General features: G+C 40.1%; 1 protein-coding gene across 1 annotated transcript; it reads right to left on the reverse strand.

The window, feature by feature from the left end:
• Nucleotides 1–317: 317 nt before the first annotated feature.
• On the reverse strand, nt 318–18,718 carry LOC126162180 (zinc finger HIT domain-containing protein 1). Its single transcript, XM_049918499.1, has 3 exons — nt 18,433–18,718; nt 2,850–2,943; nt 318–945 (listed from the first exon to the last, which is right to left on the reverse strand). The coding sequence occupies exons 1-3, from the start codon at nt 18,575–18,577 to the stop codon at nt 717–719; spliced, it is 468 nt and encodes a 155-aa protein (XP_049774456.1). The 5' UTR covers nt 18,578–18,718; the 3' UTR covers nt 318–716.
• Nucleotides 18,719–19,171: the final 453 nt, after the last annotated feature.

Here is a 19,171-nt window from a genome sequence, read left to right on the forward strand (position 1 = left end):
GTGTAAATGGTCAGCAAGCTCCCGTATTTTTCAGAGATGGTGTACTATTATTGTCTCATTCCATATCACAACACTATGTCACAATTATGAGCCAAATAACATGTAAATAACTAATTTAACTTACTCATGCAGCAATTAGATTAGGAATTTAGTCACTACAATATCATCAGACATCTTGGCCATGGCGGTGGCTGGCTCAGAGATAAAAACTTAAAATGAGAATTTTATCATTGGACGACTATTTACACAATTTTTCCAGGGCTTTGGAGAGAGAGAGAGAGAGAGAGAGAGAGAGAGAGAGAGAGAGATAACCATAGTTACTTAAAACAGTGAACTGCTCATTGCAAATTCACTTAATTTATTAAAAATGTATTAATGTGTAATATTTTACAAGGACACTGCAGGAAGCAATACCAAATCACAACTAAGACAATACAGTGAAGTAAACTATGATTTAACACTGACAAACAGATTAGTACTCAGCAAAGTTACTATTTTATTTACTAACACCAAAGGCTGCATACAAGCAAGCAAAATTACACATACACAAGAAAAGAAATTATCAATATTAATACTTATGTTTACACAATATATCAGTATACTTCCAATTAAGAAATCAGTTACAGTGGAACTTTTTCACTGAATAAAACTAATAACTTCTCCAAAAACTCAGGAAAAAGAGTAGTGTTGTTTTCCACAATTTCCCAAGAAGATTCCTAAGCTGTCCATTTCAGACAGCGAGTGTCAAGATGTGTACCTAAACATCGAATACTGCAATATCTTGCGCCACATGGAATGCAGGTATAATTGCTGGGAAATCCACACACAGCACAAAAGTGTCTTTCTGGGAACCTTGATGGTGGTGCCTGAGCCGACATATAATTTGGTGGTTGTGGGTTAATATTTCGATCTTCCTCAACCAACTGGGCAAATGTTTTGCGAAACCTGTAAAACAAAAGACAAATATATGATAAACGAAGTTGTTTGGTAAAATTTAATCCTGTTTTGTTTATTTGTAGTTGTGTAACAACATTGTAACCCAGCTGCATTTCAACAAAACAATTGTGAACGTATCATAAGCTGACACTGGGACACATTACAAAAGACTTAAGTAGCATGATGTGGATGAAATCAATGAAGATTCAGTGACATGAAATGCTATTGGTGTAAACAATTGAGATATGCTGAACCTGTATTGTGCCGAACATTCAGGTAGAACTAAACATTTATGCTGGACTGTCCATCAGCTTCAGCTTCAGCCTATCTTTCCTTAAATCATATACATTATGTGATCAAAAGTATCCGGACATCCCAAAATGATACATTTTTCATATTAGGTGCATTATGCTACCACCTAATGCCAGGTACTTTCTATCAGTGACCTCAGTAGTCATTAGACATTGTGAGAGAACAGAATGGGGCACTCCGCGGAACTCATGGATATCGAACGTGGTAAGACGATTGGGTTTCACTTGTGTCATCCATCTGTAAGCGAGATTTCCACATTCCTAAACATCCTTAGGTCCACTGTTTCCAATGTGATAGTAAAGTGGAAACGTGAAGGGTCACGTACAGTTCAACCTCATCTGTTGACTGACAGAGGCCACTGACAGTTGAAGAGGGTCACAATGTATAATAGGCAGACGTCCATCCAGACCATCACACACGAATTCCAAACTGCATCAGGATCCACTGCAAGTACTGTGACAATTAGGCGGGAGATGAGGAAACTTGGATTTCCTTGTCAAGCAGCTGCTCATAAGCCACACATCACTGTTAAATGCCAATCAACACCTCGCTTGGTGTAAGGAGCATAAACAATGGAAGATTGAACAGTGGAAAAATGTTGTGTGGAGTGACGAATCACGGAACACAAAATGTGGCAATCTGATGGCAGGGTGTATGTATGGCAGATGCCCGGTGAACATCATCTGCCAGCATGTGTAGTGCTAACAGTAAAATTCGGCAGCGGTGGTGTCATGGTGTGGTCATGTTTTTCATGGAGGGGGCTTGCACCCCTTGTTGTTTTGCGTGGCACTATCACAGCACAGGCCTACACTGATGTTTTAAGCTCCTTCTTGCTTCCCACTATTGAACAGTAATTCGGGGATAGCAAATGCATCTTTCAACATGATCAAGCACCTGTTCATATGCACGGTGTGTGGTGGAGTGGTTACATGACAGTAACATCCCTTTGTAATGGACTGGCCTGCACAGAGTCCTGACCTGAATTTTATAGAATGCCTTTGGGATGTTTTGGAACGCCGACATTGTGCCAGGCCTCACCGATCTACATCGATACCTCTCCTCAGTGCAGCACTCTGTGAAGAATGGGCTGTCATTCCCCAAGAAACCCTCAAACACCTGATTTAACGTATGCCTGTGAGAGTGGAAGCTGTCACCAAGGCTAAGGGTGGGCGAACACCACACTGAATTTCAGCATTACCGACAGAGGGTACCACGAAGTTGTAAGTTATTTTCAGCCAGGTGTCCGGATTATTTTGATCACTTAGTGTATTAACTACAGTTAATTTTCCACTACCTTTTATGTTATAGAGCTCTGAAACATATTCCAGATTGATCTTTTTCAATTACCATAAAACTTTGTGGTACTCTTACCATGTTATTTCTTTTTCTGAGTGCTTCTATCGACGTTTCAATTATGATGCTACAGCTACAGCCAAGACTAGTACACAATTCGAAATCAGAAGATGATCACAGACAAAGCAGTGACACTGAGATGAGACCTGCCTCCCCCCCCCCTCCAACACCCATCTCTCTCTCTCTCTCTCTCTCTCTCTCTCTATCTATCTATCTATCTATCTATCTATCTATCATATATAAGTTACCTTAGCTTGTAATATTCAGCACTTTTGGTCTTCTTTCTTCTTCCACCACGAGATTCTAGAGTTTCTTGAAATTTTGGGACTTTTTTGCTCATCACTGCAAAATTAGTAATTGGGAAACATTGATTCAATTATAAATGTTCAGTAAACTGATGTTATGGTGGAAATATAACACCGTAATATGATTATGTGCATGAGTCATATGTTTATTACACACATTTAAATAACATAGTTTTCTACATCATTCCATTGCAAAACATAATACAAAGCTTTCAGTCAATCATATAATCAAAGTAAGAAGGTCAACATCAAGTTTTGAAGCTGCCGCAAGTAAATATCTAAAGAAAACTAAGTATCTGGAAGAACATGTTAATGAGACACATCATACGGAAGCACTGATAAGAAGATTGAAAACTGAAGCACACAAAAATTTCACAAGCTACATGATATTATGATGTCCAGCCTGAGAACAATATACTCAAGAGAGAGTTGCTTCTCAGATGCTTGCACAGAAGGTTGGTGGACCAGAATATATTTTAACCTTTTAAAATGCTACTCGAAAATTGTAATGTGATCTCAATTTGAAGAGGACATTACAGTAAAAAGAAATAATAAGACCAAAGCTGAAATCATTAATTATTTAACACTGGAATTATTAACCCTCTACTGCCCACCGTGACTCTGAAATCACGTCAAATTTTATCGTTATATTTCGCATTAGGATCATTATTTCTTTCTTGACCAGTGTGACTTGAGTGTTACAATATGGCTGCTTTATATTTAGGTTGTTTGCACTGGCACCAGATAATATTATCTTTGGTAGGTAGCACTGAATGTTGGACTGCAGTCATTTGTCGTCTTCCTGTGCTGGTGCAAGTTTAGCTATTATTTACAGTGATGCAATTTTCATTTTTCAAGAAACAAAAATACTTAGTTAGAAATGTAAGTATCATTCTTCATTATAAACACTGCATTTCATGTAACTATAAATATTGCATGTGCTATGAGCGAATTTGGATCCGTTTCTCTGAAGTCACGTTGGGCAATAATAGAATCATAACCTCACTTTGTTACAGAATCACGGAGCCCAATAAGTTTTATGGAAAACGTAAGAAAGGTGAAGAATATGAAGTTAGAACTATTCCTGGGTATGAAGCAGAAGATTCTGTCTTAGATTCAGATAGTGAGGATGATATTCAGATATTAGAAAAGTGTCAAGGTGACATAATTATAGGCAAGAGTGATAATGATAGTGCAGAGGACAGTGATAATGCTGTACTTGTGAATAATGAAAGTGATAACGAGAATGTTAGTGATGAATTTCAAGTCAATTATGTTTGGAGACATTCTAGCAATCGTATTATTCGTCCTGTTCAACCATGGAAGTGTTGTCTCCCTTGTGCACCGGAAGAACCTCATCTACCTATGACCTATTTTAGGCAGTTGTTAGACGATAAAATTGTGGAAAATGCTGCAGATCAAACCAACTTATACGCAATACAGAAAGACATTTCTAAACCAATAAACACTGATAAAAATGAGATTGAACAATTTTTTGGTTGTTGTATGTACATGTCCATTTATGGACGTCCATCACGTCATATGTATTGGAAAACTACTACTCGGATTCCAGCTGTTGCTGATGTAATGAGCCGCAATAGGTGGGAGCAGCTAAAATTAGGACTCCATTTCAATGATAATGAAACTATAGATCAAGCTGACACATTGTACAAGATCAGACCCTTTCTGGAGCCATTAGTTGAAAATTTTCAAAGAATTCCCATGAGTGAAAAATTGTCAGTGGATGAACAGATAATTCCTTTCAAGGGAAGACACACCTTGAAGAATTATGTCAAAAATAAACCTAAAAAATGGGGTTACAAAGCATTTGTCTTGTGTGATTCACATGGAATTGCACATAATTTAGAGATATATTCAGGGAAAGTGAAACATGACCCATCCTTATCTGATGTAGATGTGAGTGCAAATGTTGTTCTCAGATTGGCTTCTGTAATACCTAGACACATGTTTCACAAACTGTATTTTGATAATTGGTTCACAGGAGTTCGGTTAGAAGTTGAACTAGAAAAGATGGGTATTCAGTCTTTAGGAACTGTGAGACCTAATCGGCTCAAAGGCTGTATGTTCCTTCTGACAAAGTCATGAAAAAGAAGGGTCGAGGGAGTTATGAGGAACATTTATCTAAAATTGATGGCATTACTTTGAGTGCAGTAAAATGGTATGATAACAAGCCTGTTCATTTGCTCAGTACTTTTGCTGGTGCTCATCCAACATCAACGGTGGAGAGATGGGACCGTACAAAGAAAGAAAAAATAAATGTTGAATGCCCCAGTATTGTTCACTATTACAATCAGTGCATGGGTGGTGTTGATCTGTTGGACTCACTGATAGCATTGTATCGCATCAAGATCCAGTCGAAGAAATGGTATTTGAGAATTGTATTTCACTTGCTTGCTCTGACTGTAGTCAATGCTTGGCTACTATACAGAAGAGATTGTACAGAGTGTAACGTGAGAAAACTAGATCGGCTCAGCCTATTGGACTTCAAAGCTACCGTTGCTGCTTGTCTTTGCAAACAGAATAAGGATGGACAGAAAAAAAAGGGGAAGACCTAGTAGTTCGTCAATGGAAACTGCAATTCAGTTTAAGAAGAAGACTGGGTCAGCAGCACCACTGCCTGAAAAAGAAGTGAGGAAGGATGGGATTGGCCACTGGCCTCAATTTTCAGAAAAAAGAGGTCGTTGCAAAAAACCAGGATGTAATGGTGCACCAAAAGTGTTTTGCACAAAATGTAAAGTGCATCTTTGCTTCACACCAAATTCTAACTGTTTTTTTTTATTTTAATACTCAGTAGTTCATGTCAGAAACTAAAAATAACCAGAAAATTTCTGACATTAAAATCAATTTTTAATAAGTTTATTGTATTGTGTATGTTTTTATCTGTAATTAATTGTTAACTCATTATTCTTTACTTACTTCCAATTTTACCGTAACATGCAGCTCCATTCTTGTCTCGAATTAGAAATACTAAATTATTTGTACAAGACTGAACAAAAAATGTAACTGCCCACTGTGACCTCAGAGTCACAGAACTATTTTAAAAAAATAAATTATTTCAAAAACAAAAATTCACCTTATATGTGTAAATACATTATTCTCTAACATTCTGTGCATATAAATATTTTTTTCTACAGGAAATAATAATTTGGGCAATAGAGGGTTAATATTTAAAACTGATCCACAAACATACCTGACTCTCTGAGGATGTCCACATCAAAAGCGGTATCAGCGACCACGAGGCAATTATATTAAGAAAGAATACCTAAACACAGAGGGCAACTAAAACAAGAAGAAAGGTTTGTGTGTTCAGCAAACTAGACAGACAAACAATAGTGTCATACCTCAAAGAGAAAATTGAAAAAAGCTCAGGACACGAGATGTAGAAGAACTGTGGCTCAAATTTAAAAGAATAATTGACCAGGCACTGGATAGATATGTACCCAGTAGGACAGTTCATAATGAGAGAGAGCCTCCATGGTGCACAGTCACTATAAAGGAACTTCTAAAGAGACAACTGCATAATAAGTATGAAACATGATTGGCAGTCAAGAGAACAATGCATAAAGAAGCCTTCAATAACTACCATAGCAAATTTCCTTTGTAAAGGAATATTTGAAAATATATTTCTCGTACCACTGAAAAAATGAGTGGCATATACATTAGTGTCAGTGGCATTGAGAAAGAGCTCAAGCCATTAAAAGTGGTCCAAAGGATTCTATACTTAATTCACAGCTGAGTTAGCACCTCTGTTAACTGTAATTTATCACAGATCCCCTGAATAAAAAACTGGGCCCAATAGTTGGAAGAAAGCACAGGTCACACCTGTCAACAAGAGGGTAGCAGAAGTGTTTCACAAAACTACCTTAATGTCCAATATCTTTGATATTCATTTGTTACAGGATCTTAGAACATATTCTGAGCTCAAACGTATTTGCTAAACCCTACATGCGCTTTTCTCACATGACATCCTGAAAACCATGGATCAAGGCAGTCAGGTATATGCAGTATTTCTCATTTTCCAAAAAGCATTTGTCTCAGTACCGCAACTACACTTATTACCTAAAGTATTATCATACGGAGTATGAGGCTAAATATGTGACTAGACTGAGTATTTAGATTGAGAATTTCTTGGCATGGAGCACACGGCTTGTTAACTTGACTGAAGATCACAGATGTAGAAGTAACTTTGATTGTATGCCAGTGAAATGTGATGGGTCCCTTGCTATTCATGTTGTATATTAATGATTTTGTGGCTCATATTAACAATAACCTCAGACTTTTCACAAATGATGCAGTTATCCACAACGAAGTTCCATCTGAACACAGCTGTACAAATATTGTCAGGCAATGAAAAACTTTAAAAGTGTTGCAATGATTGGCAGCTTGCTTTAAATGTTAAAAAATGTAAAATTTTGCACTTCACAAAACGAAAAAACATAGTATCCTATGGATATAATATTAGTAAGCCACAATTGGAATCTGTAAATTCATGCAAATACTTGGGTGTAACATATACAATGGAAACTCCCCATCGCAACCCCCTCGTATTTAGTGGTAAGATTGTCCAGTGGACAGTCCATTAAAAAATGAACACAGATCAAGCATGAAAACAGGAAGGTATACAGAATTGTGAAAAAAGAATCAAGACAGAAATAGTGAACAGTCCAAGCTCAAGATGTGCAACAATGAGCGAGTTTGAATAGCCACAGTGTCGTGGTTATGTTGTCATGGTGTTGGACTGCAAAGGGGGAGATCCATGTTCAAATCTCCAGATTTGTGTCTGTGCTATGGTGTAACATCAGTTTGCTACAGCGAGGTGTAAGGAAGGGACCTCCAGATGTGTGTACCACCTATCTGTTCTACACAAGTACCACATGTTATGATTCTTGTGTTCCATTTTGGAAGTTCTGATTCTTGACTTCCTAAATACTTCACGCCCATTTATTTGTTGTTTTCATTTCTGTTAGAGGTCTATGTGGCATTCACCTGCTCTCACTATTCATCACATTTACTTGTGACGGTAATATATTCTTATCAAATTACCCATATTCTATAACCAAAGTATAGTATGACAACTACCAAGACTACAGATGGAGAACAGACATGTCAATGACCAAATGGAAGGTTCATAATTTTGCAGAGGAAAAGGGGGCAGGGATTTAACACAGGTCTTCAGCTTTGCAGTCCAACACTATGACCACACAACCACAATGCCATGGTTTTTGCATTTCGCTCAGTGTTGCACATCTTGAGCTTGGACTGTTCACTGTTTCTACATTGCTTCCTGTTTTCATGCTTGGTCTGTGTTCAGTTTTTGATGGGCTATCCACTAGGTCATTTTACCACTGAATCTGAGAGGGGTGCAATGGTAAGTTTCCATTGTCAGTAGGGACATGATGTGCAATGACCACTTAGTCTCAGTTGTGGGTAAGGCAGGTAGCAGAATTTGGTTTATGGGTAGAATATTAGGGAAATGCAATCAGTCTACAAAACAGATTGCTTACAATTTAATCACGCAACTCATCATAGAACACTGCTCAACTGTTTGGGACTCATACCAAATACAACTAGCAGGGAGTATTGAACGCACGCAGAGAAAGGCAGCACAAATGGTCACAGTTTTGTTTGACCCACGGGAGAGTGGCATGAGATGTTGAAGGAATTGAAGTGACAGTCTCTTGAAGATAGACGGAAACTATCCCACGAAAGTCTAGCATCAAAGATTCACAAACCAGCTTTAAATGATGAATCTATGAATATACCGCAACACTTCACATATATGTCCCATAGGGATGGAGAAGATACGGTTAGATTAATTACAGCACACACAAAGGCATCTAAACAATCGTTTTTCCCACACTCCATGTGCGAATTGAACAGAAAAAAAGCCTTAATAGCTGTTACAGCAGGGCACTTCATAAATGGTTCACAGGGTACAGATGATGAAGTGTAGGTCATATTAGGTCAGATGCATTTTCAGTGGGGATATGCATTAAATTCAATCACAAGCGTGTTTAAACAGTGAGAATAAATGCAGCCAAATAATCATCTCTCTGATGAAAATTTGTCACCACTTTCATAAAGTTAGGACACAAATTCTTAAAATTATATCATAATATAAACATGCATTAATTCTCCTAAATGATAGAGCAGAAGAAATATTGGCAGTGAAACATGGTAATGACATTAAAAGCTTTATGCAATTAAATATTGGTTGGTTGGTTGTTTTGGGGAAGGAGACCAGACAGCGAGGTCATCGGTCACATCGGATTAGGGAAGGACAGGGAAGGAAGTCGGCCGTGCCCTTTGAAAGGAACCATCCCGGCATTTGCCTGGAGCGATTTAGGGAAATCACGGAAAACCTAAATCAGGATGGCCGGACGCGGGATTGAACCGTCATCCTCCCGAATGAATTAAATATTGAATACAACTGAGTATCTTATCTTGTGCACAAGTTATCCATGTAAATTGCTAGCTGATTATGAAATACTAACACTAAAAAATCCACAATATGTTAGCATTCTTTAATTCACATATTAGGGAAATTTTGTAATAAATGCTTCACTACATAAATAATGCACTTTCCCATATTATCTATTGACGTGGAGGAGACACCATGAGAACAGAACATCTATAACCCAGTCGCAGAAATGAAAGGTTGTTGTTTTTTCTCTCCACAGAAATATGCTCTCAAAACACAGTGGTTACACAGGGATTGTTTCTACTACCCAAATATTAGCTAAACTCAAACAATGGAAAATCCCTGATGGAATGTAACAATATTAAAAAGAAAAGTTGCCACTCACCATATAGTAGAGGTGCTGAGTCACTGATAGGCACAACAAAAAGACTGTTACAAATAAAGCTTTCAGCCAGTAAGGCCTTTGTCAAAAAAAGGTGACACACACACACACACACACACACACACACACACACACGCACACACACACACACGCACACACACACACACACAGGGAGCACTCAACCCTACAGCAGGAGGCCAATCATGATAATTTGTATCTAGGTCAAGGTAGTACTTTAACTCTGTCAAAAATATAGAATAGAGGGAAATCCTCAATTTACATGTTAGGCATGTTTTATCAGGGTGAAGCACAGGTTTCCTTTAGCTGCTTAAGTTATAATACTGTAACGTAGAAGAAGGTGTAAGTAGAAGAATGATGAACACTAATTCTATTAACGAAGGTTTATGCAGCACTTGCACATACAAGAGCGCGGAGCGAACTGCCTCTGGCCAGAACACATACAGTATATATACAGCTACAGAACATTCCAGTACAATGATTCTTGACATTGGTGGATACTTCTAGAATGTACTCGAACGAAATATAGAAATTAAAACTGTACAGTCCAGCTGAGTTTTAAACTCACAACCCTTCATGCAACAGCTTAGTATCATAACCACTATACCACAGAGCTACTCAGCTTCTTCTGCGACATTGCTCCCTCCTTAAGAGAACAGCGTCTCGGTGTTACATCATCCTAGTCCGCGAACAAGTCATCGGTCCTGCATACTCCAACTCCTGATGACTGATTCTCGCCCTGGCAGTGATCTTCTTATAACTTCTTTTGCTGCTACACTCTTCATCAACTTTCTGCTGTGTAGCTTCACTCGGCTCTTGTAAATGTCCTAGAACCATAGGCTATAACTTTCTCTTTTCCATCCGAAATCTGCACCAGAACAGCACCGATCCCATACCCACTGGCATCTGTGTGTAGTTCTATAAGGTGCTCTCTAATCATACAGACCACGTACAGGATCAGTCTTCAGAGCTTTTCGCAGCATATCGAAAGAATCTTGTTGAGCACCACCCCAGGTAAATGTAGCATCGGCTTTAGCAACTCTTGGAGTTGCCTGGTTTTGATACAAAATTCTTTGATAAAACAACGGTAATAAGAACACCATCCGAGGAAGCTTCTCACATCTATAATACTTTTAGGAATAGGAAATTCTGTTATAGCTCCCACCTTTTCTGGGTCTGGCCGCACACCTTCGCTTGACACAAGGTGCCCAAGTACTTTGCTCCAAAGAGACACTTTCTTGGATTAAATTTTGGTCCGTCTTGTTGGAGACACTTAAGAACGGCCCTCAGTCTTTTTATGTGTTCGTCAAATGTCTCTAAGAACACTATAATGTCATCTAAATAACAAAGACACATCATCCACTTCAGGTGCCTTAGAAGTTTACCCATCATTCATTCAAAAGTTGCTGGTGCATTACACAAACCAAACGGCATTACCTTCAACTCATACAGGCCCTCAGGGGTGATGAATGCAGTTTTCTCACGATCAGCCTCATCTCCTTCGATCTGCCAGTATCCAAAGTACATGTCCATGGTTGAGAAAAACTTAGCCCTCTTAAGACAATCTAGTGTATCGTCAATTCGTGGAAGAGGGTAAACGTCCTTTTTAGTTATCTTGTTAAGCTTTCTGTAATCAACACAAAAGCACCAACTGCCATACTTCTTCCTGTCAAGAACCACTGGTGCTGACCATGGGCTCTGCGAAGGCTGAATGATGTCATTCTTCGTCATTTTCTCTACCTCATCGCAAATTATTAGACATTCCATTGCTGACACACAGTATGCTCTCTGGCTTATTGGTTGATGGTCTCCAGTGCTAATTCGGTGCTTCACTGTCTATTTGTCTCTTCACCTGTGGATTGAAGCATTCCAGAGAACTCTTGAAGAATGGCAAGTAGCTTATTCTATTGTTCCTTAATGTGATCTTGTCTCATAGTGGTAGCGCTAATTTCGCCCACAGACTCAGCATGGGAGATTTCTATGACGCTCAGTTGTTCTTCGATTAACAGCTCAGTGTTTGCTACGCACACGCGTCTTGGAAGGATCTGCGGTTCTCAGCAACAGTTAACTATCCACAATTCACCGCATCCGTTCTGAAATGAGATGACAGAGGCTGGGATGACCAAGTTATTCTTCAGTGGTATGCCTCTCTTACATTCCACTACAAAATCCATGGGTTGATGCATGACATGACACATGATAGCTACCTTTCTAGCACTGACTGTGGGACTGATCACTTCATTCAGCACACAGTCTCCACGCACTCAGATGCACGTCTTCCTGTCCACAGTATCTCAACTCGTCTAACATAATCTTCGAGCGACCACCATCTATAATTGCTTGAGAAGCTTTCAAAAAGTCCCATCCAAGAATGACGTCATGACTACACTCTTGTAAAACAATGAATTCTAAGGGTTGTGTATGGCCACTTATACCCACATGAATGACATCTTCCTGTAGGTTTTACATATATCCCATTAGCCACCTTCAGCAGAGATGCTTTGTTGTCGACAAATACGGTTTTCTGCAACTGGCAATGGTACTTCTCCGAAATGGCTGAGTATGATGCTCCAGACTTCCCAAGAGCTTGGGCTGGTTGGCCAACCATGAGGATATTGATGTAGTTTCTTATCATTTTTGTAGTGATCAACGGCGGAGGATTTTTCTCTTCGGCGGCCTCACCTACAAGGAAGGTCGCACCCTTTAATTTCCCAGGTTGCGGCGGCTAGGTGATCGGCTGGAGCTTCTAAACCACAATGGAGACCTTTATCAGCGTGTTGGGGACCATATTCTCCAGTGGCTAGCTTGTGGCGATGGTGACCTACGTCGTCCTACACCCACATCATTTTGTTCATCTTCGTTGTGCTGGAGTTGGTGCCCAAACAGGTTCCTCATGCGGCATTGTAGGAACGTAACTTCGCCTGGGTCTCGACTTTTTTACCGTGTTAAAGGGAAATGAAGGACGAGAGATTGGGTTCAATGTCTGTTCCACTTCCTCCCCTATGACCTCTTGAAGCGTCTCGGTTTTTTGCTCGCGGTGCAATCCAAGTGCCTTCTGAACTTCCTCTCTTACTATCTGATGAAGAATACTTGCAAAATCAGTTTCTTCCACCATCACAGACATCGACACAACATTTGGAAGCCATCACACTTCTTGCGTGTAATTCTTTTTTGATGCATTGTCTGGATATACTGGCACCATTTTATGAAGTTGTCTGCTGTCGAAACCTCCTTCAGGAGTAGGGCTTGATACATGTCCTCAGCAACACCTTTCATGAGGTGTGCAACCTTATCTTCCTCCTTCATTCGAGGCTCCACTATTTTACACAGCTCCAAGATGTCTTGAATGTACGAGGGTAATCCCAAAAGTAAGGTCTCCTATTTGTTTATAAGTACATAGACCTGTTTATTTCTACAATGGTTTACATCAGTTTACAGCTTGAACAATCAGCTATTTTTCGACATAATCACCATTTCAGTCGACGTATTTTTGTAGACACTGTGGCAGTTTTTGTATGCCCATGAAATACCACCTTGCCGCCATGCTATTCAGAAAGTTATGAACCTCTTCTTTCACCTCGTCGTCGGAGCTAAATTGCTTTCCAGCCAAATGTTCTTTTAACCTAGGGAACTGATAGTCACTGGGTGCCAAGTCAGGACTATAGGATGGGTGGGTGGTTATGTTCCACTGAAACTGTTGCAGGAGAGCAACAGTTTGCCGAGCGATGTGTAGGTGAGTGTTGTCATGGAGAATGTGTACGCCCTTGCTCAACATTCCCCTTCTCCAGTTATGAATTGCCCGTTTCAGTTTTTTCGGAGTCTCACAGTACCTGTCAGCGTTAATTGTGGTCCTAGCGATTCAGCTCCGACGACAAGGTGAAAGAAGAGGTTCATAACTTTCTGAACAGCACGGCGGCATACAAAAATTGCCACAGCGTTTACAAAAATGCATCAACAGAAATGGTGATTATGTCGAATAATAGCAAAATGTTCAAGCTGTAAACTGATGTAAACCATTGTAGAAATAAACAGGTCTATGTACTTATAAAAAAATAGGAGACCTTACTTTTGGGGTTACTTTCATAGTATGCTGTTGTTTCTCCTGGACGCTGCGCTCTACACTTTAGTTTATCTTCCGCCTTGCACTTCTGTCGTCGTGTGTTGCCGAAATACTTGCACAGTTTCACCAGGAAAACTTCTCAGCTTGTGAACTTCTCCTCATTTTTCTCATACCATTGCTTGGCAGTGCCCTCCAAGTAGAAAAATACGTTAGCCAAACACATGGTGTCATCCCATTTGTTGAATTTGGCTATACGCTCATATACCTTCAGCCACTTGTTTGATCATGGCCATCATCGCCAGAGAACCCGGGAGAATGTCTCATGTGGTGGCACACAGTTGCTGTCATCGCAACGTCCTCTCCTTCTTCTGTCTCCGGTAGATTGCAATCTGCTGAATATGGTTCGAACTCGGGTTTCTTGCCAAGTAAACAGTGGCTCTGTCGTGGCCTGATGGGAGCCACTGTTTCGTCGATAATGTGCGGTATCAGAAGTTACAATACCCAGCGCCTCCACCAGAATAATGTCATGTAGAGGAAGGCGTAAGTAGATGAATGACGAACACTAACTTCACTTAACGACTGTTTATTCATTCAGCACTTGCACATACAAGCGCGCGGAGCGAACTGCCTCCAGCCACAACACTTACGGTATATATACGGCTACAGAACATTCCAGTACAATGATTCTTGCCATTTGTGGATACTACTAGAATGTATTCGAACCGAATACAGACATTAAAATGTTTCAGTTCAGGTGAGTTTTGAACTCACGACCCTCCATGCAACAGTTTAGTATCATAACCACTACACTACAGTGACTACACTATTCAGCTTCTTCTGCGACAATATTAACACCATCATTTCTGATTCTGAGATGAAATGGGCATGAATTATTTGGAGCATACCTCCAATGAAAAAATTCAGGACTATTTAGCCTGGGCAACTGATAGAATCATGGAGCAGGAACTGAAAGTGAATTACAGTGATTGGGTGTAGAACTACATGAAAGCAAAACATGGGTCATTCAAATTTAAATGTTTCCCTTTTTTAATGCTCCTTCTCATCCTCACTATATGTCCCCTAAAACCCACAAACCTTACCATCATGGATACCCACAGTAACAGGTTAATATGCTCCTATGGGAAAAACCTTGGCTCTTGTTGAACTACACCTCCAACCCACTGTCTATAACCTAACATTCCGTATCAGAAACGAACCACTTCCTTCACTATCTCCCAATCATCTTAACTTCATTGTCACCCTACTTATCAGTAGAACACTACCTCCACTGATGTTCTTACTGACTCCAAACCCACCACCTCCTGACTTATACAACTGACAAACTGCATCCTTACTCAAAACTGCAAACCACAATACACAACACAGCCAAAGGCACCCATGGCAACCTCATAAGTCAATCTGTTTATGGGCCATCTGTAGAAACCTTCTTAGATGCCCGAGATTTTGGCACACCTGAAAGGGAACTTTACCAAATGTAACGTACCTCTCCCAAACCCGATAAGACAAAGGTTCAGCGAGAGAATTAGTTGTTATGGGTTCTAATGGTGGTCCAGGTTCATCAATCGTATCTTCTTGATCCGTGTCCAGGCCAAGGAGGCGCTATCCTCAACCCTTTGCAAGCTCGACACCTTCTCTCTCAGCTACTTTACCTGGTCCTCCTCAGCCCAGCATGTCACTTTCCTGGATATTGACCACCACTACTACAATGGCACCATAAAAACCACTGACTGTATCACACCCACCAACATCTACAGTACCTCTATTTTCACAACTACCCTTCCTGGCATATTGAAAAGTCTCCCACAGTCTGGTAATCCAATATGCTGAAAGTCTTCACTGATTAACACTATCCTCCAAACCTAATCTGCAAATAGATTTACCATGCCATATTTACACCTGTCTCTAATACTCTGACCAGTCCACGAGTCAGCTGTAAAGTAACACCCCACTTCCCATTATCCAATGTCCCACCAGACTGGAATAACTGTCTGAAAACGAGGAACATCCTACTCCCTCTCCTAAAGTGTGATTTCACAACCCACCTCCACCTAATATCATGGTCCATCCTTAAGCAACACCCACTCCTAACCTCTTGCAACACAGATGCAAGACATGCCCTGCCAATACATATCCTATACTACACTCGTAAAGCATTTGTACGAGGTCTGTTCAAAAAATTCCGGATCTTCGTCCACAAAATTTTTCCACACTTGCCTTTTACTTATTGCGCATGGTCTTTGAAACACTCTCCTCCACAACTGACATGCTGCTCCCAACACTGTTTCCACTTCCGCAAGCAGTCTTGGTACGCCTCTTGCTGGATTGCACGAACTGGTGTCTGATAATTTTCTTATATCTCGTCTATTGTTGCACATCTTCATTCTTACAACAGGATTTTCAACTTTGGAAATGAAAAAAGTCCACACGGGCCAGGTCTGGAGAGTACAAGGATGAGACACCACAGTGATTTCATTTTTTGTGCAACAGTCACACACTGACAGGGATGAACATGCGGGTGTGTTAACGTAATACAAGAGCCATAAACTGTCTCACCACATTTCAGTCTATTTTCCTCTCACATTTTCTTGCAGGCGTCATAACACATCCCGACAGTACCACTGATTAACAGTTTGTCCCTGTGGCATGAATTCATGATGAATTAATTATTCAAAGTCAAAGAAAACTACCAGCAAGGTCTTGACATTTGACCTGACCTGATGAGCTTTCTTTGGTCTTGGAGAACCTTTTCCGACCCACTGCAAAGACTGAATCATGGCCTCAACATCATAACCGTAGACACACATCTCATCACCAGTTATGATTCTCTTAAGGAACATCCTGCTCTCATCTGCGCGATCTAAAAGCTCTTCACAGATTGTGAGGCAAAAGTGTTTCTGGTCTTGACTCATGAGCCATAGGGTGAACTTGGCAGCAACACGATTCAATCCTAGATGCAGTGTCAGGATTTCAAGACATGATCCAACTGAAATATTCTTCTGCAATCTCTCAGACAGTCAGTCTTCAACTGGTACGCACAATTTCATTGATGTTCCTGACATGAGCGTTGTCAGTAGACATCAGAGAGCGTCCTGAACAAGGGTCATCTTTAACTTATGCCTGGCCATTTTTAAGCCATGTGAACCATTTGTAACACCAAGTATGGCTTAAACTCTCATCACCATAGGCTTTCTGCATCATTTGGTGTGCCTCTGTAAACGTTTTCTTGAGTTTCACGTAAAATTTAATGCAGACACACTGCTCCTCTAACTCAGCCATCTCGAAATTCACACACTGTGCAACACAATGTACTACTGAGTACAGCACTGAACAATAACTAACATATATACAATATTGAAAGTTCAGCGGCTACACTTTAAACACCAACATGTGCAGGGATGCCAACTGCATTTCGATCCAGCACACCATTGGCACGAAATTACAAATGGCCCAGAATTTTTTGAACAGACCTCATATGACGTCAGCTGTATCTCCTGCACAGCCTTTTATGAGGGTACTGCCAAATAGCTGTTCACCTGAAGGAATGGTCACTGCCAAACTACGGCCAAGGGTAGAGTTGAGCACCCAACTTCAGAACTCACTGCTAAGCACAACGTGTTTGATTTCAATGGCTGTTTCACAACCTGTGCTGTTTGGATTACCCTGCCCCTGCCTCCAGTACCAGCTTTTCTGAAATATGCATGTGGGGATTGTTCTTACAATACATCCTTCAATCCCACAATCCTTCTTGCCTCAATTTCAGCTAGCCCCTGTTCCTCATCCACCACCACCCCTGTCCCCATGTCTCTTCACTCATTCTATACTCACACCCTCCACTCTACAGTCTCCCTCTTCCAGTTCTACCTCCATCTCCCATGCCACTCCTCCCCATTATTGTGAACAGCAATGCAACTCCCTCCACCTGTGTCAGAGCAAGCTCACTGCTGTCACATTCCTATCCTGTGTACTTGTTATCTCTGACTCCCAGCTGGCTCTAATACCATTCCCTCCAACTCTCCCTCCTGCTTCGCACCTCATTCCTCTCACCACACACTCCACCTGATACAACCCTTGTCCCAGTCAAATTGCAATACTAGTACAATGTATTGGCCAGGACAATGTAACCATGCAAGTATATGTGCATATTCTGTTAGCTCTGAGTGACTCCTCCAAAGCTTAGCGACACTTTTAGTATTATTTATGCGCCCTCCAACCACTTAAACTACATGGTCAGAAGAATATTGTGCTTGTTTATGTAAAAATTTGACATGGCAAGATTCATTTCCAGATCATCTACGCATACCTCAGCTCCAAACTATCTCAAGCAAATTATTCCACTAACTATCCTCACAGCAAGGTGGCACTGGTTTCAAAACAAATTAACCCTACATACTGTATGTCATGCATGAGGTAAAAGATGACATGATCAACACTACACCTGTTCTTGAGAAACAGTGATTTTTTAAAATTATTCTACAGTTTCAATGAAGAAATGTAAAATACAAGCAACTGAAATACATATACAATTGAATCAAAAGAGATCAGAAAAATGATAAATAAAAAAATTGCATTTTCATACACACTCTGCAAGCAAAAACACACTTACCAAGGTCAGCATGTGGATCTTCATGGAAATTATCTTGTTCAAGAGCTTCAAGGGCTTTTCTGGCCCTCCTGTGACGTGCAGCTTCATCTAGTACCCTTTTCTGATTGGCATCTTTCAGTCGTCCTGATTCTCTTGCAGATGCCATGGTGAAGTGTAATGAGAGCAATCACAATTGTTCAATTCTTACAACCCTCTGTCAGCCAAGGGGAAACTTATCTGGTCCATTAGATCATCAACACGAGCTTGAAGAACCTCAACAATATCAGCTGATATAAAAAGATGTGTTTCATCCAAATCCTGGATAATAAACTTCTTCCCTAATGCCAGTGTTTCATCAAGATGTAAAAGGAACTGCTTCATTGCCTGGTCACTGCAAATAAATGTGGAGCTGAGATTTTTTTCCAACAAATTTAAACTCAACTTTAATTTTTCTCAATATCTCTAGTCACTAGCCATTACAGTGCTTTCGAGGTAACAACATTAAATTATATGAATCATAATAAATGCATCTTGTGGATAGGGGCCACTTGGATGTGAAAAGTAGTTAACAACATTATTTTTATTAAACTGTAATAAAATGAATGGCTTAACATTATGAAATATCATAGTTCTAACATTAATTAGATTATAAACTAATACACTAGGGTAAAAAGTTTCTGTGAAGATTCTCTGCAATGGAATGCAAGTTGTCTAATGAAGAGTTCCCTGTTTTAAGTCAGTCTTTTATGATACACTACAT

This window comes from Schistocerca cancellata, chromosome 2, assembly GCF_023864275.1.
Source record: "Schistocerca cancellata isolate TAMUIC-IGC-003103 chromosome 2, iqSchCanc2.1, whole genome shotgun sequence".
Classification (NCBI taxonomy): Eukaryota; Metazoa; Arthropoda; class Insecta; order Orthoptera; family Acrididae; genus Schistocerca; species Schistocerca cancellata.